The 27,332-nt window shown below is 38.7% G+C and overlaps 1 protein-coding gene across 1 annotated transcript in view; it reads right to left on the bottom strand.

Annotated features, from left to right (window-relative positions):
• Positions 1-2,333: 2,333 nt before the first annotated feature.
• itgb1a (integrin, beta 1a) overlaps positions 2,334-27,332 on the bottom strand; it is a 38,605-nt gene continuing 13,606 nt past the window's right edge. Inside the window, exons 2-16 of the mRNA XM_066682670.1 lie at positions 21,085-21,151; positions 20,642-20,727; positions 17,474-17,693; positions 17,133-17,303; positions 16,412-16,650; positions 15,625-15,780; positions 15,433-15,528; positions 14,780-14,869; positions 14,355-14,495; positions 13,646-13,848; positions 11,655-11,893; positions 8,866-9,088; positions 7,956-8,182; positions 7,287-7,453; positions 2,334-3,876 (exon numbers count right to left, since the gene is read on the bottom strand). Coding sequence (XP_066538767.1) covers positions 3,811-3,876; positions 7,287-7,453; positions 7,956-8,182; positions 8,866-9,088; positions 11,655-11,893; positions 13,646-13,848; positions 14,355-14,495; positions 14,780-14,869; positions 15,433-15,528; positions 15,625-15,780; positions 16,412-16,650; positions 17,133-17,303; positions 17,474-17,693; positions 20,642-20,727; positions 21,085-21,151 — 2,391 coding nt within the window. The 3' untranslated portion in view covers positions 2,334-3,810. The remainder of the gene's footprint in view (positions 3,877-7,286; positions 7,454-7,955; positions 8,183-8,865; positions 9,089-11,654; positions 11,894-13,645; positions 13,849-14,354; positions 14,496-14,779; positions 14,870-15,432; positions 15,529-15,624; positions 15,781-16,411; positions 16,651-17,132; positions 17,304-17,473; positions 17,694-20,641; positions 20,728-21,084; positions 21,152-27,332) is intronic.

Genomic DNA, 27,332 nt, shown 5'->3' with positions numbered 1-27,332 from the left:
TTTGGTTTTTTTTGGGACAGCACATTCAGCCAAAACAAAAGTCCAGCATCAGATCGAGTTCTTGTGGATGCTATGAAACATGAGGATGGCTTGGCTGATGCCTCAGGCAGGTTTCTTCAGCCTCTATTTAAAGCCAAGAAGAAATTGTAATTAATGCTGCACCTAGCTATTTTTAAACCTAAATTATGTTGAAATGGAACATACATCCCCTAAGACAAACAAATACTAATACAGTTTTCAGACTCATAAATATTAATACTTTCCAGGAAAAAATCACTGAGGTCTACTTTTGCTGTTTGTCATATTTTCCTGTTCAGAAATTGCTCTGTTAAACTTGTATGGGGGCGGCATGTTGGTGCAGCAGGTAGTGTCACAGTCACACAGCTCCAGGGGCCTGGAGGTTGTGGGTTCGGTTCTGCTCTGGGTGACTGTCTGTAAGGAGTTTGGTGTGTTCTTCCCGTGTCAGCGTGGGTTTCCTCCGGGTGCTTCGGTTTCCTCCCACATTCCCAAAACATATGTTGGTAGGTGGATTGGCGACTCAAAAGTGTCCTGTGAAGGACTGGCGCCCCCTCCAGAGTGTATTCCCGCCTTGCGCCCAATGTTTCCAGGTAGGCTCTGGACCCACTGTGACCCTGAACTGGATAAACAGTTACAGATAATGAATGAATGAATGAACTTGTATTGTTAAATATGTACTACATACACACCACAGTTATAAAGTTCAAAATTAATTTATTCGTTAATTCACTCACACACCTGTGGTCAGTTTCTCTCAGACCTGCCAGCAAGTTTTTGCAATGACTGAGGATATCTGCACAGGCATCAGGAGACCACACTAAACTGCTCACTGACCCAAGGGCTTTGAATTCAGAATCCCTTGTCCCTGGAGCTGTGTGAGAGCAACACTGCCTGCAATGCTTTTGTGTTTACCATTCTCCTGGTTTGAAATACCAGAGAAAAATAACCCTTGCTGCATTAAGCCACAAACCCATTAATACATTACTGAATCAGCAGTCAGTCTTTTTGGGCACAAGTCTATTGGCATTGCACTTACTGATGTGGCAATCTTTGCCCAGTCTTCCTTGCAATAGTGCTCCAGAGCTGTCAGATTATGAAGGCATCTCCTGTGCACATCCCTCTTCAGGTCCCCCCACAGATTTGCAATTGGATTCAGGTCAGGGCTGTGGCGGTGCCATTCCACAACTTTGTGCTTCTTCAAGAAATTCAACCTTGGTCTCATCAGGCATGTTTTCCCACATGCTTCTTTCAGACTTTATGTAGGTTTCTTAAAATTTAACCGGGCTGTGATGGTTTTCTTTGTAAGAAAATGCATCCATCTTGTCACACAGCTCCTTTAACGTTGCTGTTGGCCTCTTGGCAGCTTTCCTTCCTGTTTGTAAGTCACTGTTGTACTACTATATTGAATTCACTTGTTGATGACTGTCTTCACTGTGTTTCATGGTGTAACTAATTCAGCTGAAATTATTATTTTTTTGACTGATTTCAGTGATGGAGCAGCACGGTGGCGCAGCAGGTAGTGCCTCTCACACAGCTCCAGGGACTTGGAGGGTGTGGGTTCAAGTTCCACTCTGGGTGACTGTCTGTAGCTTGGTATGTTCTCCCCATGTCCTCTGGGTTTCCTCCCACAGTCCAAAAACACACTTTAGTAGATGGATTGGTGACTCAAAAGTGTGAATTTGTGTGTGTCGCCCTGTGAAGGACTGGAGCCCCCTCCAGGGTGTGTAACTGAATTGCTCTCAGGGATTCCGGGTAGGCTCCGGGCCCACTGTGACCCTGAACTGGATAAGTGGTTATAGACAAAGAAAGAATGAATGAATGAATGATTGATTTCAGTGAGATCCATTTTATCCTTTGTAAGCTCAATGTGGCTTTTCCTAACTAAAGGTCATGAACAGCTAAACTACACATAGGCTCTGCACCTCATCTTAACAGAAGTCTAACTGTCATCTAACAATGAAATTCCATAGAAAGCATAGGTTTTTACATCAATTGAGATTTTATTTTTAATAAATAAATTTAAAACAACATGGCAACAGTGAGCAGGATGAAAAGGCACTTAAAAATAAAGGACTTGTCACACTAATGTTTGAGGAGCCTCAGGTGCCTTTATAATTTGTCTGTCAAAATATCAATATTTTCCATTTGCCTTTCTAAATGCTACTTGACAAAATATGAAAAGATTACTTCATATCATACCATTACCTTTGTGGTTATCATCTTGTACCTTCAATATTGAGCCATTAAATCTCAAAATACACAACACAATCATGTACCAAGGGGGTTATTTTCCACAAATTTAAACATTTTGTTACAATAACTGGCTACATACCAACATTTAAGTAAATGCACAGAGAATACCATCTAACCTGATAACCAACATTTTGATGTTAGTACAGTAATCCCTCGCTACTTTGCGGTTCATCTTTCGCGGATTTGCTACTTCGTGTGTTTTTTTCAAAGGGGCTTATGGCCGCTATATCACGGATATTGAGGGAAAACCTAGGAAAACCGTGAAAGATGAATAGCCAAAAGTATTTTTTTTATTATTTACATGTATTAGACTAGGCCTGTTGGTGACAAAATATATCATTTACAAGTATTGCTCACGTATAGTACATGTATTGTTCATGTCCACATCCGAGTGAAATTTACTGACGCTAAATCACAGCTTAGGAATTACTCTATTAAAGAAACTGGTAGGATATCACATGTAGTTTCAGCTGAAAAACATTATAGAACGACTGTTTACTGCAAAGGGTGGGTTGTTAACAGTAACAGGGAGGGTTTTAAAAGTCCAAATACTCGTTAAATACATAAAAAAATATCTTTCCTCTACTTCGCAGAAATTCGTTTTTCGCGGGTGGTTTTGGAACGCATCTCCTGCTAAAAACGAGGGATTACTGTATTCAGGAAATGCCAATTTATAACCAAATGAAGTACAATATATTAAAAAAATAGTAATAAATCATATTTCACCACCATTTTAGAGCATAGCTATTGGGCTAGTAAATGTTCTAATGAGTTCTTATGAATGGCTTTCTATAGCCACAGGATGAGTTCTGCAGGTTATGAGCTCACTGATTGGAGCTAAAATGTATGGCATAATTGCTCCAAGAAAAATACAAAAATAAATGGAGGGAAGGAAAAAAATGACTACAAAATAAACAAGCCATTATGAATTAAAAGTTTAAAAAGATACCAAAACTGCAAGTGTTGTTCTGAAATAAGACATTTTTGATAACTGATACATGGTAAAGCATGTATCTGTATTCCTTGGCATAATAAAAAAATAGAAGAAGAAGCAGTACCCTGATTGTCAGACCATCCATGAGATGTTATACTCAGACCAATGTTGGCATTTAATATATCAATGTTAATATCACACACCCGGTCTAATGTAGAGACAGATCAGGATTTATACAGCTGTCTGTACAGAACTACAGAATGACCAAAGCAGATGACCATCTTCAGAAATGTTGTCTGATACATTATGTACCGCTTATTAAAGCATTATAGGCACTTGTGCCTTGCAACAATAAATGAAACTTTCTTGCAGGTCTATGAAAGGATATAACAGTAATCGAAAATACAGATGAAAATAAAAAGTCTATACAAACTGTACACATTTTGCGAGGAGATGATAGGAGGCACGTAAGTGTTGTGTCATAATGCAGTGCTACAATATAAAATGCACATTTCTACAAAACATAATGAAAGGTTTAAATGGAAGGACGTAATATTTCAAAGTCAAATTTAAGAACACTGTTCTGGACACAGTGCAAGCATCCATTATTTTCCTTCGTATTTGGGATTGACCACAGTTGTAACAGCACTCTTGTAGATTGGATTTTCCCCCTGAAAAGAGCAGAAACAATCAGATGAGTTACAGACAAACTGGACACTCTGGCTCATTTATTAGTATGAGTGTTAGTACCCACATCAAAAAACAAAGTAAAATAAAATAAAAAATAAATGCTGTCCTTCAGTTTTAAAATGTAGTCAAGGAATTCAAACACCAGTGCATTAGCCCATGCTGCAGTAAGCATTTCCATTGATTAAACCACACCTACCTGTGCACAACTGTTCTGACAACTCAAAGAATGATAACATATAAGGTGTAAGAATTATTTCCAGAAAAATAGTCATAGGATTAAAGTGGAAACTGATACGGCTCCGTCGTAGACTTTCCTCTAAGACCTACTTCCAAAAGGAATCTATAGTAGTTGTGCACGTTAAAAAAAAATACACATATAAAATGCAAGAAAACAAAAATCCAAAACAAAAACACTTAAAATGAACCACAAACACAGACCCTCACACCAAACACTGATCCTCAGAGCATGCAGACTAGAACGGAAAGGATTACACACTTAAAGAGCAGCAGTTTTACGTCCATAGCTTGGATTCTGGAACTTATTAATAGGACTCTTGTAAATAGGATTCTCTTGCTAAGAAAAAAAAAGAACAAGCACAGAGAGAAGCAGCTGAAGGGAAACTGAAAGAGGACAGGAGATGAAACATGACACGATAGAGAAAAACAGCAATGCCAATAAAGAATGGAAAGGAGGAGGACAAGTCTCACAGAAGAAGAAAGAATTTTAGAAATTCATTATAATTTGCAATATTTTGTAATGTACAATGATTCAATTCTGAGAGGTTTTATATTTGTTTTTCTCCCTTTTTTTGCTGAGAATGGTAACATAAAAGGTACTATTGTGCCTTCTGCATGCACCAGTTCTAGGCTTAGATCAGTTCAAACTACGTCTCAACAGACATAGTATATTTACAACCATTTAACGTAACAACTATTCACATTATAGCATTTGGGGCTTTTTATTTGGGTTCTCATCAAGTGAGACTTGACAATGAAGTGTGTTAAATAAAACCATTGGGAGTGGCCGGAACTGTCTTGATGGTTGTAAATATAAAGAGACTGCTGGAGTTCCTGTTTACCAGAACTCCACAAGACTTAAAATCTTATTATAATGAATGGTTATTATAATGATTCTGTCTTTGCAGCACAAATAATAAATGTAATTGAATAAATTCATTCATTATCTGTAAGCGCTTATCCAGTTCAGGGTCACGGTGGGTCCAGAGCCTACCTGGAATCATTGGGCGCAAGGCGGGAATACACCCTGGAGGGTGCGCCAGTCCTTCACAGGGCAACACATTCACTCACACACTCACACCTACAGACACTTTTGAGTCGCCAATCCACCTACCAACGTGTGATTTTGGACTGTGGGAGGAAACCGAGCACCCGGAGGAAACCCACGCGGACACGGGGAGAACACACCACACTCCTCACAGACAGTCACCCGGAGCGGGAATCAATTCCACAACCTCCAGGCCCCTGGAGCTGTGTGACTGTGACACTACCTGCTGCGCCCTAATTGAATAAATTAATTTTCTCTATAAATTGTTTTAGTTTGTAGTGTGTTTAAATATGAGACTTATTTAAATGTATCCTACTCTGTCAATGTGTGTGCACACCGCCCATGAATCAGGTGATGAGTCGCTGGTGGGCGTGTCCAGCAGCATGTGGGCAAGCAGCGCTGGACTGAACTGCATCAGCAAGTAAATCATAAGGGAACAGAAACCAGTTTTCACATCACAGTATTCAGATCATAACCCTGACATGATTTTTATATCATTTGTGGAAATCAAATAAATGTAATTTACAAGTAATTATCAACATACAGATCAAAATATAGGTTGCAGTGAGATTGTTATAAATATTTAAAGTTTTTAAAAAAGTGTACGAAATTATTGACCCATCCAAATGAATGAACGATCTGTTTTGAAGATGGCAGCTGTGTCTTGCCCACACTTAAATGTCAGGCACTTTTAAAAGCCACCAACTATTACACATCCACAGCTCGGGGTGCTCCGGGGTTTCCTCCCACAGTCCAGAAACACACATTGGTAGGTGGATTGATGACTAAAAAGTGTTCGTAGGTGTGAGTGAATGTGTGTGTTGCAATGTGAAGGACTGGCGCCCCCTCCAGGGTGTATTCCTGCCTTGCACCCAGTGAATCCAGGTAGGCTCCGGACCCACCATGACCCTGAACTGGATAAGCCGTTACAGAAAATGAATGAATGAATGATTTGGGCATAAATGTACTTCCTCAAAAAAAAAAAAAAAAACACCTCTACTTAAACATTTAAAGCAAATATTATTTAGTTTGAGCTGGAATAAACAACTAAAATTTAGTTCTAATAAACAACTAAATATATGCAATACATAAAGCCCAGTGTAGCTGATTCTGGTCAGTGTGTCACTTTAGGTGTGTATGCCCAAAGTTTATTTTGCCAATATATAAAGGACTTTTGTTTACTGTTTGAAATAATATATTTATCATTTAAAGGCTAAGCATGGTTTATGTTTAAGTGTGTTTCTGTTTTTTTTTGGCCTCTGATTGCTTGCTTACTCCACAAAATGGACAAACTTGATTACTTATACAACCAGTTGTGACAGCCCTAAGCACATGTAATAAAAATAAAAACACAGGGTCCTGTAATGGTTCCCACAAGGTCACATCTGGCTTAAAACACAATGGAACCCGCAGCTCTCAGCCAAACCTTCATCACAAGCTACATGGAGCCTTTGAAGTTGTTTAATGACAGACACTGATAGACAGTGTGGGTTAAATGTAACTGACAACAGGGCCTTAATGAGAGGGTTATAGTGCTCAGTGTAGTCCTGCCTACATCACTCAGCCTCATACTACGATCCTTCAGAATGAATGGAGTGGCCTGTGTCCAAGGTGAATACAAAAAAATGTATGAGCCTCAAAACTTGCCCTGGTTAATTCAAGCTGTTGCTGGACACTCCTTAATTTTTATGGATCCAGCAACTTGTGAGACACTGCAACCTTTCATTTCTGAACCACAGAGGGCAGCACTGAGGTAGCTGATCTCACTAGACCAGCTTAAACAGACCACACCTAGGAGAAACCCTCAAATCTGTAATGTCTCTCATACTCTACAGCTGTTAGAAACGTTCACATAAAGCTTTTCCTCTCCTCACTAGAATAAAGTGCCCGTGAGGAAATTTTCAACCACGTGAATGATGCCAGAATTTGGGTTTAAACGCTATACTGACAAAACTTAAGTGTTACAGACTGATATTATTTTCTTTACTGTCCGATAGTGTCTTGTTTGGATAATGATGACCTAAAAAACAAATAAAAATCAAAACAACAACAACAACAAACATCCCACAACTACTGTAAATACTATTTTACAGAACATTTTCTTACCGTGTCCCATTTGGCATTCATTTTTTCTTTCTCAAACTTTGCAAACTCACGTCGATCATGAATGATCATGAGCAGTTTCCAGATTAACAAAAGGGCCAAACCAATTAACACGATTCCAGCAACCACTCCCGCCACAATGGGGATAATGTCGGGACCCGCCGGGCATTCTGGGAAAAATGAGTATGAGAAAATTTGGTGACTGATTTTTCTGAGAACAGATCTCTAAGCTTAGCTTTAAAAAATAAATCTCTTGTCCATTTCCCTTTTTTTAAAACAAGAAATATAAAAAGAATGACTCGTGTCTCATGTAAGAATATGTAGGTTATTTGCAGAATGTTAAATCTTTAAAGTTTCCTTTCAGTTTACACAGTAACCCAGGGAACCTATAGTTCCCGTTTTTAATCACCTACAGACAGTTTTGTTCCCTAATGTTTGTACATGTTTAAAGGAATCATAATATGATATAAACATATTAAAAAAATATGTCCTGAAAGCTGAACAGGACTTCCAAAATCTCAATGATACTGAACTTTGTAATGTTGACTCCAACATCTACATTCGAAATATTCTTCTCTGTATTTAAAAATAATTATATTTAAATCTACATTGTATTGTATGGCAATATACAAAACAGTAATACATATCAGTTTCTCTCTTTTTCAGATTTACCTAAAGTCTCCACAACGTGGACCTCCGTGTTGTTATTGACGGCATAGGTGTAGTAGAACCAGCAGTCGTTGGCGTCTCTCTCTTTGCAGTGCATGAGAGGGAAGGCCTGCACTGGCTGCGGCAGCTTGTCTCGGTCTTTCACTTTGGTCAGAGTAAAGTAGTTGCAGTCTCTCTCGCAAGTGTCCTTCTTCTCTCCAGTACCAAATGCCCGGCACTGCACACACGCCCTGTGAGGAGATACTGATGTTAACTCGTGTGGTGTCATGTCCTGGAGGAGTGGAGGATCTAATTTATAGTCAATGGCAGACATTTTTTCACAGTTGTGAAGAAGAGCAAATAATAAAATAACGTAAATAAATAAGTAGAGATCTGCTGCTGCTGATGTAAGGTCACATCATAACTTAACAAATCATAAAAAACAAATAATGCCCAACATTAGAATAAATCCAAATAACACCATTCCAGTGAGTGTGATATTGTGTGTGTGAATGTGTTGGTTTAACAAATCTATCCTCGTGGCAGTCCGTATTATTTGAGATTATCATCCAATACCTAGTTTTACCAGTTAAAAAATGAGTTTAAATAATGTATGTTGTTGATAAAACAAATTCATGCAATCAAGGAGAATCTGAACAAAACTTTGTTATATTTATTTTAGATTTCTAATTTGTTTTATATTATTTTTTATATTCAATGTGACTATATATAATTTCATACAAGCACCACACTTACTGAGAAGGCATTAGTTTAAATATATATAATTATCTGAAGTGCCTATGACTTCTGCAGAGTTCTGTATATTTATTGATATTGGTTATATATTTTTCTTATAAACTATTTTTACAGGACAGGTAGATTGTAGCCTTCAGACACTACTCTTCATACTGAACTGAAAGTGCTGCATGTTTACTTGTGTTCAGTGCAGACTCCAGGGCAGGTGGGACAGATCTCACAGGTTGGTCCCTGGAACTTGGGGTCAGTGCACCTGCAGGTGCCACATTCACAATTGCCTCTGCCATTACATATCTGATTGTTGGAGGCTAGACAGGTCGAGGTGTCCAGAGAGCAGTCACACGCACTTCCTGTGTAATTAGCATCACAGATGCACACTCTGCACTCACAGCGACCATGGCCTAGAGGGAAGAGGAAATAAGTGGTAGTCATCATATTCAAAAGTTGGCATTTTCTTGTTTGTTTTTGTTCTCTGAAATCTGATTGGCTGTTGTGTTAACTGCCTAATATATAACCAGTATCAAGGAAGTTAGAAATATACTTCTACCAATCCTTTTGAATGTATAGATCCTCTGAAAATCTGCAGTGATACATGTGCCTCCTGTCAGTCTGCACTAGCAACATATGCCATCTGAACCTGAACAGTGGGCTACGTTATATGCGGAATAGTTAATCATATGTCAATATGTTCATAGTTGTGTCATCACAAACCTGATGGAATAGAAAACATGCGACTTAAGTTTCCACTTGGACTGATACTTAATCCCATTGGTCACAATGTAAAAAAATGTGACCAATGTGACTAATTTTTTTTGTAGCTCTAAATATGTTACTGAAAAATATGTCATTGCATTTCTATCAAATATATAAATAAGAAAGTGTCTCAGAGCCCTGTGAAGGACTGGCGTCCCCTCCAGGGTGTATTCCCGCCTTGCGCCCAATGATTCCAGGTAGGCTCTGGACCCCCCGGGACCCTAAAAAAAAAATTGGATAAGCGGTTACAGATAATGGATGGATGGAAGTGTCTCAGAGAAACATGTGCAGTGTCACGTGTTTAGAGTAAACTGTCGCATGACCAGAACTGTTTATGTCCTGGGTGCACCACAAGCTCTCAAAGAAAAGGTTAATAAAGTAAACGTAAACAGGGGACCACTGTTGTCTAGTGTCTAGTGAGGATACATGCATTTTCATTGACTCAATTTTGTTTAGTGTTGTCATGGAATGAGTAAACATGTTGATTGCAACAATAGTAACCAATGGGATAACACAATGCATCTAAGTATACACTTATATAACTTTGAGTCAAATTCTAGATATGTTTGGTCCAAGTGACCATCTAGACAAGGCTACCATGACTAAACAGATCAGACTTAGAGTAAGTGGGGGAGACAGGTCATTTGCCAGCCAGGCTGTTAAATGCATATTCTAAACTTATGGCTTTCTCCCACGGTCCAAAAACACATGTTGGTAGGTGAACTGGCATTTTGTTTTTTTGATGGACTGCCTACCAGGCCAGCCTAGAAGGGGCATTTTCTCTTATTGACTGTCCCCTAATATTGAATGCGTGAGTAGAATCGTTGTTTCACAGAGAGAACTTAAGGTAGCGCTACTACACTGTCTGTTGTTAGTTCAGCCATTTTTTACATAGCCTTTTTCTCACCAATGAATGAATCATTCCGGTTCTAGTTCATGAACTAAATTTGGAACTGTTCTATGTGTTTCCACCGACATAAACTAGTTCGCGAACCAGAAAAATTCCCAGCTGGAACCAAAGTGTAGGTTCTTCAGCGTAAACTGTGGCTATGTCTGTGGGCATGTCGAGGTTCAGTAACTCAAGGAAGAGCTCAGAGCCGCACACACAGCGTTATTGCCCAGAGGAGCTGGACTGGGGCATTTACAACGTTTCATAAATATATATTAGAAAATAAGACAGGAACACGCTCCATTTGTGTGTGTTTCTGGGGCTGTTTTGGGCGCGACATCATGCGTTGGTTATGTTTCTTCGCTGTTCACAAGCTCAGCAGGACGGCTCGGAACTCTGCAACATTTACACACGTATTATATCTTACAGAGAGAGGATTGCTGAATTTGTCTTATTTCACGTCAGTGTGTGCCTGAAATACTGTAAAGGGAAGTTGTGAGTAGACATTTTGTGGTGTTAGTGTGTTTATAAAACTCCATATAGCTTGCACAGACACCTTAAACCTCACATGCTTTACATTGAATAAATAAGAAATAGCAATTCTTAAAATCAACAAAATGTTCTTGGTCTTCTTTGTTCTTTGATCATCAAGTATTTATTTTTAAATAAAATGAACAAGAAAAACACTGATGCCGGTGTTATATATTATGAAAAATACTTTGGGCTCCTTTTTTCTGCATTAATTAGTCCTGCCCTACATATTTCTGTACAACACAATCACATAAAACCCACATGTAAACAAAGACACTGATATGAAGACACAAAGCTTCTCCAGACCTTCCAAATTCAAGGGTACGTATTTTGGTCTCCTTAAAGCCTGAGTCACACTACATGAATTTATCCCAAATTTATCCACACTTCTCAACCAAGTCTGTTCTGATTTACTCCAGTCTCCACACAGTCCAAGTCAACAGCTGTTGCTGAAAATCAAGATGTGTGTGCGTAGACGTTTTATTTTTATTTTTGCCTCAGTTCAAACTGCAGTAAAATACTTACTGCTTAGTTGAATGTTTATTTTATTATCTGTGCCTCCTAGTTACAGACTGCATGGGTGTTTGTGTGAATTCAACCAGCTTGTTTCAGTTCAGTAACACCTTAAAAGTAGTGTAGTATGTGATATCTTGTTATCTCATTCCAGGCGCTATACCCAATATTTAAGTTTCCAATAATCTTTTATAACATGGTATGATTTAAAAATCATGTATTTCATTGAAAACGTATCTGTAACTTGATTGTACATGAAAGCAGCTGAGAGAGTTTAGTACCTCCACAGAGCTTGTTGTTGGAGCGGTCACAGTTGAAGTTGTCGCATTCACAGTACTTGCCGCTGTAATACTCCTCAGGGTTGTCCCTTTTCTTACACTCACACTTTCCACACACACACTCGCCGTTGTTGCTGCAGAGGTCAGTGTTGTTGTCTTTACGGCAGTTCTTGTCCAAGTCCTCGCTAGACACCTCATCCTTTCTGCACTCACACTCTCGGCCAATACGACCCTTATTGCACCTAAGAGGAAGATCAGAGCAGGATATTGTGACTTGCACATTGTCCAAATTACTGTACTTAAAATGATCTAATAAAGATATATAAAATGTGTTAAAATTACAAAAAAAACAACAACAATTATACATATTATAATAGTATAGGACAACAATGAAAAAAAGAAAGCTTTAAATGAAGTGCCTTTATTTGATGGGAAAAAAATCACACGTTAAGAAATAAATCTTTTGAATGAAATCATTATGTGGCACAATTATTGGCACTGCTGGTGTTAGAACTTTGTACAACCTCCTTTTGCCAACAAGACAGCACTTAATATTCTCCTATAACTCTTCACAAGATGGGAGAATACAGAAAGAGCTATCTTCGACCATTCCTCTTTGCACAACCTCTCTAAATCGTCCAGAGTCCTGGGTCTTCTCCTATGCGCTTTCCTCTTCAGCTCACCCCACAGGTTTTCTATTGGGTTGAGGTCTTGGGACTGAGATGGCCATGAGAGGAGCTTGATTTTGTGCCTTGTGAACTATTTTTGAGTAGATTTGGCCACATGTTTAGGGTCATTATCTTGCTGAAAGACCCAGTGACGACCCATCTTCAGCTTTCGGGAAGAGGCCACAAGATTCTGATTCAAAATGATGTTTCAAAGAGTTCATGATCCCATATATCCTTACAAGTTTCTCAGGTCCTTTGGAGGAGAAACAGGCCCACAGCATCATGATCCTCCCTCATACTTAACAGCGGGCATGAGGTGTTTTCCTGCGTATTCATCCTTGGTGTTACGCCAGACCCACTTAGAGTGTTTGTTGCCAAAAAGCTCTATCTTGGGCTCATCTGACCAAAGCACATGGTCCCAGTTAAAATCCCAGTACCGCTGGGCAAACTCCACCCGTTTACGCTTATGAGTATAACTCAGAAAAGGCTTTCTCCACGCACAGCTTGTTGGCATGTAGATAGCATCTGATGGTTGTTTGGGAGACCTTGTAACCTCAAGATGCTACCATTTGATTCAATTCTCTTACAGTGAGAAAGTTCTTTGGAGAACTTTTTACTTCTCTTACCATCCTTCTCAGTGTGCGTGGTGGCAAGATACACTTGCGTCCTCTTCCAGGCTTGTCATTGTTCCAGATGTTCTGAATTTTTAATGATTGCTCTGACTGTAGATAAGGGCATCTGCAGGTGAGTGGCTATTTTCTTGTAGCCATTGCCTGAGTTATGAAGGTCAACACACATCTACCTTACTTTAATAGTGTGTTCTCTTGTCTTTCCCATGTTTTAGAGTGAGTACGAGAAATAGGCCTCTGTGTAATGCCATATTTATACCCCAGGGAAACAGGAAGTGATGAATTACTAATTAACGGTTCCTAGATACTTTATACACTAAATCTGAAATGACATAAATGGTTCAAATACATTTATTTCCAAGAAATTGTTAAAGGTGCCAGTAATTGTGGAACAGGTCGTTTTATGGGAAATAATTATTTCTTAGTCAGGATTTTTTCTTTTTTTCACTTGAGTTGAAGGATGCGTTTTTCTAAATTTTTTCAGAGTGAGATTATGCGTCTGCAATAAAATATTTATTTATTTTAGACTTTTAACAGATTTTAACTAGGGGTGCCATATATATACTATATTACTATAATATATAAATATTGCAAAATTTGAATCCAGATAATATTGGATATCTTACTGAAATGGAAAAAGGTATAAAATGTGAAAAGATATAAAGGCCTGATGAAACAAACTGTAACTGAAGGTTACCTGCAGGCTCCACACTCGAAGGTGCCATTGCCGTTGTGGCAGAGTTCCTTGCTGATGATACCCTCCTTCTGACACTCACAGTCACAGATGAAGCTCAGTTTGATCTCCACTTCCTCAGTGAAACCCAGCGGTCGAATCTTTAAAGTCTCAGACTTGCCTTGTTTGGGGCAGCCCTGGGCAGTGATGTTTATGCTGAAGTACACCTGGTGTCCAAGAAAATTAATTATTAGTTAAAACTGCAGACATACTTGGCTTTTATTATCATATTTTACATCCAGATTATCACCGCGACCCTGAAATGGAAAAGCGGAAAAGAAGATGATGATGATGATGATGACATCCAGATTACATTTCAAATCAGGTTTCTGCACATTTCTACACTAGGCATTACATATTTGTTAAGAACATAACAGTAACTATTCCTTTTTAGTGGTGACAAATCTGTAAGCCAATTATTAAAGGAAATTTGTCACAGTTAGTGGGTGTCTAACTGTGGCACGGAATAAAAAGTAGAGTGCTTTTCACAAAGTGTTGCATACATCATACCGATCTTTGCAGTATTATAGGTGATTACATATTTGAATACATGGCTAGTTCAATTTGGAATGTTGACTTTATGTTGTGATATTCAAATCTGAACACACGAGCTGAGGTAGAAAAATAAGATTTTCTGCTCTAGGGAAGTTCTTGTCCTCTGTGTGTGTTTTACCTCGTCTCCTATGGAGATGTTGGAGCATTTGCGCCCTTCCTCTCCAACACTGACCACTCCATTTTTACATCGGGACTGATAAGTGATTGTCACCCCTTCAGGCAGCTTACTGTTCTCCAGAATCACTTCTGAGGACAGAGACTAAAAGATAAAAAGGAAGAGAGAGAGAGAGAGAGAGAGAGAGAGAGAATGAGGGAGAGAAAGAGAGGGGGGGAGGGAGAGAGAGAGGGGGGGGGGGAGGGAGGGAGAGAGAAAGAGTGAGGGGGAGAGAGAGAGAGAGAGAGAGAGAGAGGAAGGGAGGGAGGGAGAGAAGGAAAAAAGAGAGAAGGAAAGATAGAGAGAAGGAAAAAATGTAAATGTAAGAGTAAATGATTTCAATCTGAGGAATTAAGTAATGATAATAATGAATATGTTGATATATTTACATTGTAGGCATCGATAATGAGATTGATCACATTGCTGGAGTTGGCTGACAGAGTTCCCACTGCAGATTTTGGAATCAGGTTTTTCAATTCCTGTGGAAGATGGAAAAAAAATAGAAAAATATTTTGGGGCATGAGCCAGGGAATAGAGACCAATATAAAACACTGCAGTCTAGAACAGACTAAAAGAACGTTTGTTTCATAACAGAGCCATTTACGTTTTCAGCCAGGAATTCTAAATGATGATTTTGGAGTGTGGCAAAGGCCAAGTCTGGAGCTAGAAACTATTTTCAGCGTTACGGGTTTCCAAATACAAAAAGAGGCGTGTTAACCCCGCCTCAGTGAAAATTCCATTCTAACTTTAGATTTAATACTTGATTTCCACAATATCTGGGTGATTATTAGCAGATATGATCTAATTTGCATGACGAAAAATGGTGAGATGTGAAGGCTTTGATTATGTTCTGCTTGAAGAACTTACAGACTGTTGGCTGAGGGGATATTTTTTTATAGACTTCAAATGGTTGAACTAAACAGATGAAAGGATTTTGACTTGGAGAAAAAAAGCCACCTCTGAAAACAAACATTTGGAATGTTGAACCAGACAGACATGCAGATACACACATTTCTTTGCTCAGTAAGTTGAGAAAACATACTTTATAAACGGGCTGAAATTCCTCTGTGACAGCAAAGATGGTCTGGATGTTATTGTCACTGAGTTTCTGCACCAGATGGGCAATGGAGGGGTAGTCCTGTCACATGTACAAAGAAATAGTAAAATGAAATAAAACATTCTGTTATGCTTGTACAGATTAGATATTTGTAGCTATAATCCACAGAGTACGTACATAATGATGGCTCATAGTGTACATGTTGTTCTCCAGGTGGCACTTGCCATCATTAGGAAGCACAATTCCTCCTAATTTTCCATCGCCAGCAAAGTGAAATCCAGCATCCGTAGAAAAAACCAACAAACGAGTGACGTTTCTCCAGCCAATGTGTTCCTATTAAAATAAAGAGAGAGAGCAAGTGAGAGCCTGGGAGGAAGGAAAGAAGGAGGATGCAGAGCCAAAGAACATAAACTCTGACTGCTACCACAAAAACTACACAAACATTCTACTCAATGTAGTCCTACAGAGAGAACAAACTCATTTCCTCTACGATAAAACACCAAATCACCTCTAATCACTTATTGAAATAAACTAAAAAAAATGTTGGTTACTTTAATAAATAATCAGCTTCATGATTAACAATAAGCTTTGTATGTTATGCATTTACTGTTGTTCAATTTGGGATTGTAAATCTCATCTCATAACACAGGTGTTTTTAAGTAGATGAGAAGTATTATGTTTTGCATTTTATGAAAAACTATAGTTATGAATTGAGTTTTGTAAAAAAAACAAAAAAAAAAAAACAAACAAAAACACAAAACAAAGAACAAAATAATAATAATTAAAAAACATGCTCTATATTTATTTTTTTGAATGCTGAAAATAAGTCTGAGACCTCTGAACAGAAAGTAAGACAAAACGATACATAAAAAAATATAAAAAATTATTTTGTATGTTATATCTGAACAGTATACCAAACTGACTGTTCCTCTCAGCCACACAGATTTAAGCTCTTCTCACTCACCCCACAGACGGCTACTTGCATTATGGCATCAAACCCGCCCTCTGGAGAGTCCAGGTTGCCAGAGATCTGCTGTTGACCCACCAGAGTGTTAAACTGCTGCCCATTGCTGGTGAGCTTCAGCACGTTCTTGTAGCTGAAGGGGCTGGTGCAGTTCTGGTCTCCAGTGCAGGGGTTCAGCAGCTTAGCAGGAGTGGTGCTGATATAGGGCATGACTGTTTTCTCCACAAACGAGCCAAACCCTGACATAAAAATAGAAATCCTTTTGAATTCTGGTGTTTAAAATGTTAAAATGTTTGTTTGTCATAAAGGCAGCATCACTTGCAAATCTTAATGCACTTTATAATTATGCACTGTATCACTATAAACCATCTCTACATTTAAATGTTTAACAATACAAGTAATATAAAGAACATTTCCACCTATTTTTAGAACCAGGCACCCAAAGATTTGATGTTTCCAAAAGGTACGTTACACAAAATTTTGATTTTAGTTTTGATATAAAATAATTTACATCTGTTAGAAGTTTCGTGTGTTCTCACAGTGTCCGCCTGGGTTTCCTCCCACAGTCCAAAAACACACATTGTTATGTGGATTGGCTACTCAACAGTGTCCATAGGTGTGAGTGAATGTGTAAGTGTGAGACTCACGGTGACCCTGAACTGTACGAGTGGTTATAAACAGTAGTGTAATGAATGAATGAATGATTATTTTAACAACACACCGATTCTGAAATCAGATGTGATCTTGGACATCTCCAGCATCAGACTGGTACCCAGGTTTTTGACATTTTCCAGGTCATCCTTCATAGAGAAGGACAGGTCCATAAGGTAATAAAGGTCTATAGGATAGTCCTCTGCTCTTTTGAACTTCAAGTCTATTTTCTGTGGTTCTCCTGTAGATATAAAAAAAACACAAGTTTTCATTGCAAACACTGCATTTTATTCCTCTATGTTTAACCTGCACAGCATTTGTACTGAACTATATAAATGGGAATCAGTTACAAAATTGCAATTTTACAGTGTAACACTTGGATCAAACTTTAAACATGTAATTTCACGCTACCAGATCTGAGGCTGACAGTGAGTTTCTGCGGCTGGATCTGAGTGATTTCCTCAGGTTTGATTTTTTCCCCTCCTTTTTTGCGATTGGTGACATTTTTATTTTTGACAGTCTTCTGGCTTCCTCGAGGGTTCTCGATCTTGGCTGCCATACATCCTCTCTTCTTTAGAGATTCCAACTCATCACAGCGAGCTGATGTGGGTTCACCTTGCTTCAAGAAGTCCTACAAGGAGGGGGCATGGAAGAGGACGTATTGGACCATATGTTTCCATGTATGAGACTGATCAGACATGGAAATAAGACCCCACTACAGATATAGACAGTGCTTGGAACAAATCGGCCCAAGGCATAAAAGCCCAAGTGCAGCATTGTTTGTTTTTAAACCACAGTATTTTTTCTGTTACCCATCAATTATTTTCAGCTGAATTTTTAATTTGATTAATTTCCACAAACTAATAAATGTATTACTAAGTTTACAGTATATCTTTATGTATCTAATTGGATTAAACTCATTTAAAATCTTTTTTTAAATTGTCTTAAGGGTTCAAATATATGAAAAAAATGTAAGATATACGTTATATGTTACATTATGAACATGGCACATTAAAATGCAATTGTTAGGAAAATCACTTACATTAATTACTTTTAAGAGCACACAAACTAGAAACAGCCTAGAGTAGCCTATTAAAAATGGCACAAAAATACATGATCAACTGGAAACTGTCTCTCCCACTGCAACCGGCGTTTACTTACCTCAGTGTTTCAGCCCTATGGATTCTAGTCTTCCCGTTTTTATCACTATTTTAATTATTTCTGCTCTGGGAGAAGAGTGAACTAGAGGAGAGTTGTGCTCTAGTTGTGTCATGGGATTGCCTTCACGACTGAGGAATCGTTCGATGCTGCCTTAAAAGGAGCCACTAATAAAAAATTTGAAAACCCTGAAAGCCACAAAAAATGTATTGGGGTCCCTAAAAAGAAACTTAAAGAACACATTATAGTGTTATGGCATCTGCTAACCCTATAGTGTTTGTGACACACGGTAGTCCATCAGCTCTGGATACTTTGCTAGCCCCCTTTTGCCTTGTTCTTCAATAGTCAGGAGCTCCACATGACCACCACAGAGCAGGTATTATTTGGGTCGTGTATCATTCTCAGGGTAGCAGTGACAGTTGACAATAATGTTGTAGGGGTGTTAGAGTGTGTTCGTGCTAGTAGGATTGTCTTGGATTTCTAACACCCCTCTGATCCACTCACGCCAGCACAACACCAAATCTATGACAACATAATAATAATAATACCTGCTCTGTGGTGGTCCAGTAGGGGCCACTGAAGGTGGCCAACAAAGTATGCAGTGCATCAGATAGACTGCAGTATGCAATTTTAGAACTATAAAGTGAACCTGTATGGAATATAAGTGTAGAAATAAGGAAACCATTTTAATGTTATGACTGATTGGTGTATCTGCCCTGTGGTTTCTTACAGTCTTGCTACATATCTTGTACCAGAATCTGAGTCATTATGCCTGGTAAAGTGGTTAAGTTGGCCCAAAAGCCCTGAGCACACTTTTTATGGAGTGCTGCAGATTCATGGAACAGGAGCAGCAGTGCTTGGGTTTCTCAATCCCACACTAAACCGCATAGAACTGGACGGGGCTGCAGGAACATTCACTTCAGCTACACCAAACACCTCAAGAACTGAGCGATGTAGTCAAAGCAGACTGATTTACTGCCACTGGTATTAAAGTGACAGTTCAACAAAAAAATGAAATACAAAAAAAACCCTGCACCTTCTTCTTAGTTTTGCACTGGAGGAAGGTCAATTTCAAATAAAAACTTCTCAGCATATGCTTCCCACTCATTTTTCAAATGTGTCTCCATGTGACAGTTACATAACTAAATATTGTATGCAATATTTTGGCAGATAAGGAACTGTAACTGTACATAAGGAATTCAAATGAAAATCAAAGATTTCATTGCTTGTTAGCCATGTTGTGTACAAAATTAAACTAAACTTCAGACACCAATCTAGGGAAAATTAAATTTATTTTTACCATATTAACATGCTGGTGTGATTTGGCTTATTCAAATAAGTTACTATTTATCTCATGAATATCACCTTAAAAATGAATTCCATATTCAAAAGTAGTTTAAATAAACTACTAAGTACTTTATACTAACTGAATTCAGGTGTTTCATTCACTCCTGTTGCCACATACATACATTTATATAAGAATGGGATGCTCTAAAAACTCACTAAATTAGGGAGTGATACTATAATAAGATACCACTATTGCTGCAGGTCAGCTGGTAAAATTTCTTACTCCTACATATTCCATGATCACCTCTGAGTGTTTAGGAACTACAGCAACTCAACTACAAAGTGGCAGACCATGTACAATTACAGAGCAGGGTCATCAATTGCAGACTGTGCATAAATGTTGCTGAACACTCTGCTGAATCAGTGACTGAATTCCAAAGTTCCTCTGGCATTAACATCAAACTGATTGAGCTTCATAGAATGGGTTTTCATGGCTGGGCAGCTGCATGCAAGCTTTACAAGCACAATGGCAAGTATCTGATGGAGTAGGTGCTGTCACTAGACTGTGTCCCAGTTCACATAGCAAGATCCATAAAGGCATGACTGGGTGAGTTTGGTGTGGAAGAACTTGACTGGCCTTAACAGAGCCCTGAACTCAACCCCTTTTGAACGAATTAGAGTGGAAGTTGTGAGCCTGGCTCTATTGTCCAAAATCAATGTTTGACCTCACAAATGCTCTTCTGGATGAATGGACAAAAATTCCCACAGACACACTAAACATTTTGTAGTAAAATTTTGCAGAAGAGTGGAAGCTTTTCTAGCTGCAAATTGGTCCATTGGCCTATGGATTTATATGCAATTTTATGTCATAAATGCTCCTGGAGGTGGAATGTGAAGGTATTTCAAAACTTTTATCCATATAGTGCATTTAATATACATTGAAATGCTATATGGCAGTTTTGAATATTGAACTTCATCCATAATTCGCTATAAATTACTAGGGTCTGAATTTTTGGACAGTATTAAAATCTTAATAATAGTATTCTTTTAGAGAGTGCAGAAAAAATAATCACGTGACCATGTTTTTCAATGATGGAATGAATTAAGTAAACTGAATATGTGTGCTGTACTTACTGCACCAGTGCACCATCCACACTTTGCCCCCACTTGTATGCAGTCCCCACAGGATTCTGCATTAGCCTTGATGCACTCATTCCCATCTGTGGACAACAAAAGCACCAGAAAGACCCATCACACTACAGAAAAGACAATTAAGCTGTCAATAAGCACAGACACTCATCCACAACTATGTGGTCAACACGCCAGACATGGACTTGTCTGAGTTTTCCACATTGTATAATCACTGATTCATTTTAGGTGGAACTTCTTCTGAATAATATCGTCAGTACTCTAAGAGGAACTCACTCTCAAAAAGGCAGAGAGAGGGAGAGGCAGTAACTTAGATACCGTGGTAATCATACCTATTTTAAGAGGACTACACTGAACTAAACTCCATTTAGAGTTAAATAATTTCAGTTAAACTTCCAAAGGAAAGGGAAAGGGTGGTATAATGTTACCTGTCTGGGCGCTGCTGTAGCATATAACGCACAACAATGTTGATATGAAAAGTAGTTTAAGGTCCATCTGCAACAAAACAGAAAGGCAAATATCATTAAACAGTAACCAAGCAAAGCATTACGTTTATGTAGCAGATCATATGAAGTATTCAAAATATATTTCCAGGTCATCTATGGGAAGTGTGATTTGCAGTTCTAGGCAGAGGTCATGAACTCCCACCAAGCAGAAAAGCTTTTCTATTCTGAGTCCCTGTGGGGAAGAAGAACCGGGGCGACATTCACATCTGCCTTGTCTCAGATGGCAATGCTCCAAGCCAAGTGTATCCAGCGGTCACTGGTAGTCAGGCAGTTTCCTAGTAGCTCTTTCGCCTGCCAGAAATAGTTTACTTATTTTTAGCACAGCGGTGTCACTAATTTGACAAACTCCATTTAAATGTTTTTAAACACATTACAAAATTTGAATAATAACAATATTATTATATTGTATACGGGTGCCATTTTATGAATTCAGAAATAATTGTTTTTGAATGAAAAACAATTAGACCTGAAACTGTAATAAACAATGCTTTCAAAACATTACCAAAATAAATAGATGTTAAATAGAATAATTAAAAACATATGGTTATGGTAAGGGGTGGTGCTAGGTACAGTGGACATCCTGCGTTTAAGCCCTATATGCCCCGCTGGGTGCCCCCCACGCCAAACCACCCATATCCCTGACACAAACATATTTAACATCAAATGTCATTTAGTGACCTGAAAATAAATGTTGCTTCAGAAGTCAAAGTGTAAAAAAAAATACTTGCAGATTATTATGGGTACAGCACTCACCATTCCTCTTAGCCACTAAGAGGCTGTCTCTTTATCATATCATCTGTCATTTTTCTCTTTTCCCCTTTTATTTCCTCTCTGTCTCAATTTCACATCTTTGTCATGTTGTATATCTCTGCCCTCACTGTTGGTGTTTCACTTGCGTGATCACACTCGATCTAGTTAAACAGTCAGGGACAGACAGAAACACTTATCAACCCCTCTTTGCTTTTTTTATTCCTCTGACAATTCCTTTTTTCTGCTGGTCTGAAGTGGTGTAATTTCTAAACTTTTATTCAGTAGCCCATGTTTGTTGGGAATGTGTGAGTGTGTGTTGCCATTCAAAGGACTGGCGCCCCCTCCAGGGTGTGTTCCCACCTTGCATCCAGTGATTTTGGGTAGGCTCCAGACCCACTGTGACCCTGAACTGGATAAGGGGTTACAGACAATGAATGAATGTTTGTTGATAAAATGAATACGATTTTATAAATATTTGAATTTGCTGTGGGTGGCACGGTGGTGCAGCAGGCAGTGTCGCAGTCACACAGCTCCAGGGAACCCCACTCCACCCCACTCCGGGTGACTGTCTGTGAGGAATTGGTGTGTTCTCCCCGTGTCCGCGTGGGTTTCCACCGGGTGCTCAGGTTTCCTCCCACAGTCCAAAAAACACACGTTGGTAGGTGAATTGGTGACTCAAAAGTGTGTGAGTGAATGTGTGTGTGTCTGTGTTGCCCTGTGAAGGACTGGCGCCCCCTCCAGGGTGTATTCCTGCCTTGCGCCCATGATTCCAGGTAGGCTCTGGACCCACCGCAACCCTGAATTGGATAAACGGTTACAGATAATGAATGAATGAATGAAAATGAATGAAAAAAAAGTACTTTATATTAATCCACATTGTGGAATATTAGTCAAAATATTGTTCTGTGTACAAAAAGTGCATAATTCCATAATCTCAACCATATAATTTTTTTATTAATAACAAATAATGTAATTATTAATAATTATGAATAATAATTGTCCATAAAAAAATAATAACTACTTGTTATTATTTTATTATATTTATTATATTATTCTAACAGAATATTCTACAAGTAACAAATCTGTTTTTAAGGGTGTATTACAGTCTATGAAATGACTATATAATGTTCTAGGATGTAATAAGCCTGAGGTTTTGGAAAGTTTTTTTTTTTTCCTTTTGTTCCACTGATATGTTTATTTAAGTATTGCTTTTTCAGTGCTCTGTAGCGCACCAATGAAAATCACAGCATTTCATTTCTTTACATCACCATCAACAACACGTAGCAGGACATCATAACATGTCCTACTGCCATAAATAATTCAGGTCCATTTGGGTCACGGACATCTGTTTATCATTATGTCCTCTGTAATTCCCTTCCCCCAGCACAAAAATACAACTGCCAGCTATTCCTCAGAGGACTCTGACATTCAGAATGGCTGCCAGGTCAATACACAAATGGCTCTTCTTCCAGGTAAAGCATTATTGATTTCTGCAGCATTTGTTACTTTGTGATGACTCAGACCCATGAACCATTTGGAGTATTAAAGTCAGGCTCCTACCAGAGTTTAAAAGGAAGACACCCAGCACTTAGGATGACATACTGTCCTATAAGGAAATTTAAACATCTGCATTACGTACAGTTAAAACTTTATCTAAGCTGGATATAGAGAACATGCTGTTACGAATAAGAAGATTCAGTTCAAGAGGTCAAGGCTGGGCTTAAGTGGTAGTTTAATTTTATTGATTGGTATTGTGTATTGTGAGATACATGTCAGATTCAATCAGCCAGGCATTTCACCATGTGATCATCTGAAACTAAAGCCAGGACGCATTGAGTCCCTGTAATAAATGCACACCACACAAAGGGAAAGGAGACCAAAATTATAATGACAATAGAACAGTGAATAAAGGCTGGTAGGCTTGTGCTACCTCAAAATTACATGGTGTGTGTGAATGAACAGGCATGGTGCATGGCAGAAAGAGCAGTTGGAGTTGACTGGCAATGCAGGAAGTGGGAGTGTGAGAGAGCTGCACCCAGTAAGGCTCCAAACACTCGCCGACTTTACTCAACCAAACGCATGTGGTTCACATTAAAACTCAATGAGCAGAGGTGAGGCAGCTCCAGAGGAATTCCACCCTATTACGCAGCATAATTACAAAAGTTGTGGTACTTTATTTATTTATTTTAAACATGGCCACCACCCACTGCTGGTGACTAACACATTCTCATTTATAGCTCCTTGAAAACAGACACTCTGTCAAATCTAAACTTTAATTCAATAGCCCCTGGTAAGATAAGATTGTAATAAAATTAAAGCTAAAAAAAAACTGTAAACAGTGTAACAAAGTAGTGTAATAAAAGACAAGACATGACTGAAAATGACTAAAAGTTGTTATAGAACAAAATTGAAACAATTAAAAGAAGGGTTATACTCAAGTCTTGAGTTTTCCTGCACACTGAGTGAGGAAGAGCACCACTAAGCAGTTAATCAATTCTTGAAATACTAGGTGCTAACTAACATTAGAACCTCCAAGGGTTGATGAAGATTAGGTGAACATTTATTTGAGTCATTTCCATCACCCCGAGTGTGGAAGAGCAATAAATTTGCCGCTTTCATCTAATGAACAGCAGCCGTAACTTACCAACCTCTAAGCTGTTAATCTAATCCTTAATGTAGCTACACAATTAAATTTAACCTTCAATAATGAACAATAAAGCCTACGATAACATTAAGATATAAAACTTGTCAGAGCTAAAATGCTTTACGGGTACTGTAAAAAAAGTGTAGAAGTCTATACTTTTTTATGTATTTATATCAATCTACCCTTATATATTATTTAATGAATATCTCTCAAAGTAAACACCTAAATCAGAAGCCTGCACTTCTTAACTCTTCAAACTATTTGCCATATTTAATTCCACCAAAGCACATTTATTTGTACAGCATATAACAGACTATTAACTGCCAGTTTTACATAAATAAAAGCTATAATGGGTAAAATGGACGAGATACATGTTGAATGCGGGACTGTCCAGGTCGAGTGTTAAGTTCCTGTTACACAGAGAAGCAGACAGACTGTCGGGCAGTTGCACCAGATTAGATCATGCCTGTGTGGCAGTACACTCTCTGAGCTCTAAACTTCCTCAGTTACTTTCTGACATCACTCTAAGGCTATTCTCATCCTCTGCTCAGAACACAGTGGCTGTAAATGTGAAGTGTCCTATCCGAACTGCACCAGAACTAATGGAAAATGATCAGACCTGATGATGTTGTCAGGAGTATAAGGTGATAAGCTAAATGCACTGTTTGAGCACATTTACATGCAGTGACCCTTTTTGGCCTGAAAGAAAATGTACAGTATGTTTTCGAATTAAAGATTGGCCAAGTAAACATTAGCTATTCAAGACTATTCAAGCTCGACTGAAAATCAACTATGGGCTATGAGATTCAAAGGAAACTGTGCGTGTAAAACTCCAGTAATTCAACTCCAAAAAAACCCCAAAAACCCTGTCTGTTTCTTTTTCAGTGCAGTTTAACAGCTGGAGAGAGGAATGCAGTGGAAATTCTTTTCTAAGAACATCATGGTCAGCTACATATAAGAGTAACAGCATGGTATGAGATGCATGCGCAGATTTTCTGAAACTGAAGGGAAAACAATTTCAATTAATTTACACAAAACAAACAAACAAATAAATAAACAAATAAATTTTGGTTTATTGTTTATGTGGGGGGCCCCTAGTGGTGCAGCAGTCTAAGCACTGACCCCATCATTGGCAGATCAGCAGATGTGATTGTACCAAACAGCTAACATAGATTACAGCAATCCAGGCATTGTCTGAAAGCATACTATGGATATATTTTAACATGACAAAAGTCTTTAACATAATAATAATAATAATAATAATAATAATAATAATAATAATAATAATAATAATGGGTTGTATAGAAATAACTGCCATGCTCAGGAATTGCACAGGAACATGCTCCATTTTTTGTGCTTGTGTTCGGCGAGACACCATGCGTGCTGGCATGGTTCAGCCTGAAAGTTTGCTCTGTGAAATTCACTCTTAAACATTGAAATCCTCCATTTTGGGTGCTCTGCGATCTGCTGCTCCTACTCTGGGTCCTGGATGTTTAAGAGTGACTTGTACAGAGCAAATTCTCAAACAGGCTGTAATCTGGGACTGAAATCCTGAAGTGAAAATAAGAGACAGAAATAATATCCACCGAATCATAAAGATGATTTGGTACCAATTTAAAATAAGACTACATTGATAAACAAAGTCACATAGCTCCAGGGACCTGGAGGTTTTGGCTTTGATTCCTGCTCCGGGTGACTGTCTGTGAGGAGTTGGTGTGTTCTCCCCGTGTCCGCGTGGGTTTCCTCCGGGTGCTCTGTATTAGACAAACAACAGGTCACTGTTTAACTTTTTATCTCTGTTTTACAAATGATTATTAACGACTTTTAAGGTGTTTTCAACCTAATTAATAACTATGTAATACACAGGTGTTTAAGCCAGTTTTAAATGTATGTTTATCATTAATTCATTCATTATCTGTAAGCGCTTATCCAGTTCAGGGTCACGGTGAGTCCAGAGCCTACCTGGAATCATTGGGCGCAAGGCGGGAATACACCCTGGAGGGGGCACCAGTCCTTCACAGGGCAACACAGACACACACCCACATTCACACACACACTCACACATTCACTCACACACTAACACCTACGGACACTACGTGTATTTTTGGACCGTGGGAGGAAATCTGGACCCATCATGACCCTGAACTGGATAAACGGTTACAGATAATGAATGAATCAATGATAAACATTCTATTAAACATAAATAAAAGAGAGATAAAAAGTTAAACAGTGACCTGTTGTTTGTCTAATATTGAAAGTGTTAAAGAACTTACTGATGTCTAGGTAAAGAACAAGCTTAGACCTGAGAAGGTGAATTTAGTCATTTCACATATTAAGATAAACTCTACATTATCTATCCAATTCTGGGTCGTGGTGGGTCCGAAGCCTACCCGGAATCATTGGGTGCAAGACGGGAACACACCCTGGAGGGGGCGCCAGTCCTTCACAGGGTGACAAATACTCACACATTCACTCACAGACACTTTTGAGTAACTAATCCACCTATTAACGTGTGTTTTTGAACCGTGGGAGGAAACTGGAGCACCTGGAGGAAACCCACGCAGGCACAGGGAGAACACGCCAAACCCCTCACAGAGCAGGACTCGAACCCACAGCCTCCAGGTACCTGGACCTGTGTGAGAGCGACACTACCTGCTGCACCACTGTGCCTCCTCTCTACATTATCTACATTATTTATATGTACAAAAAGACATTCTAGTGTGTGGTTAACTGATTAAACTGGATTAAACTTGAGGTGAGTAAAAGGTTAATTTCA

The sequence above is a fragment of the Hoplias malabaricus genome, chromosome 10 (genome assembly GCF_029633855.1).
Source record: "Hoplias malabaricus isolate fHopMal1 chromosome 10, fHopMal1.hap1, whole genome shotgun sequence".
Taxonomy (NCBI): Eukaryota; Metazoa; Chordata; class Actinopteri; order Characiformes; family Erythrinidae; genus Hoplias; species Hoplias malabaricus.
This window is presented reverse-complemented; position numbering and strand designations above follow the sequence as displayed.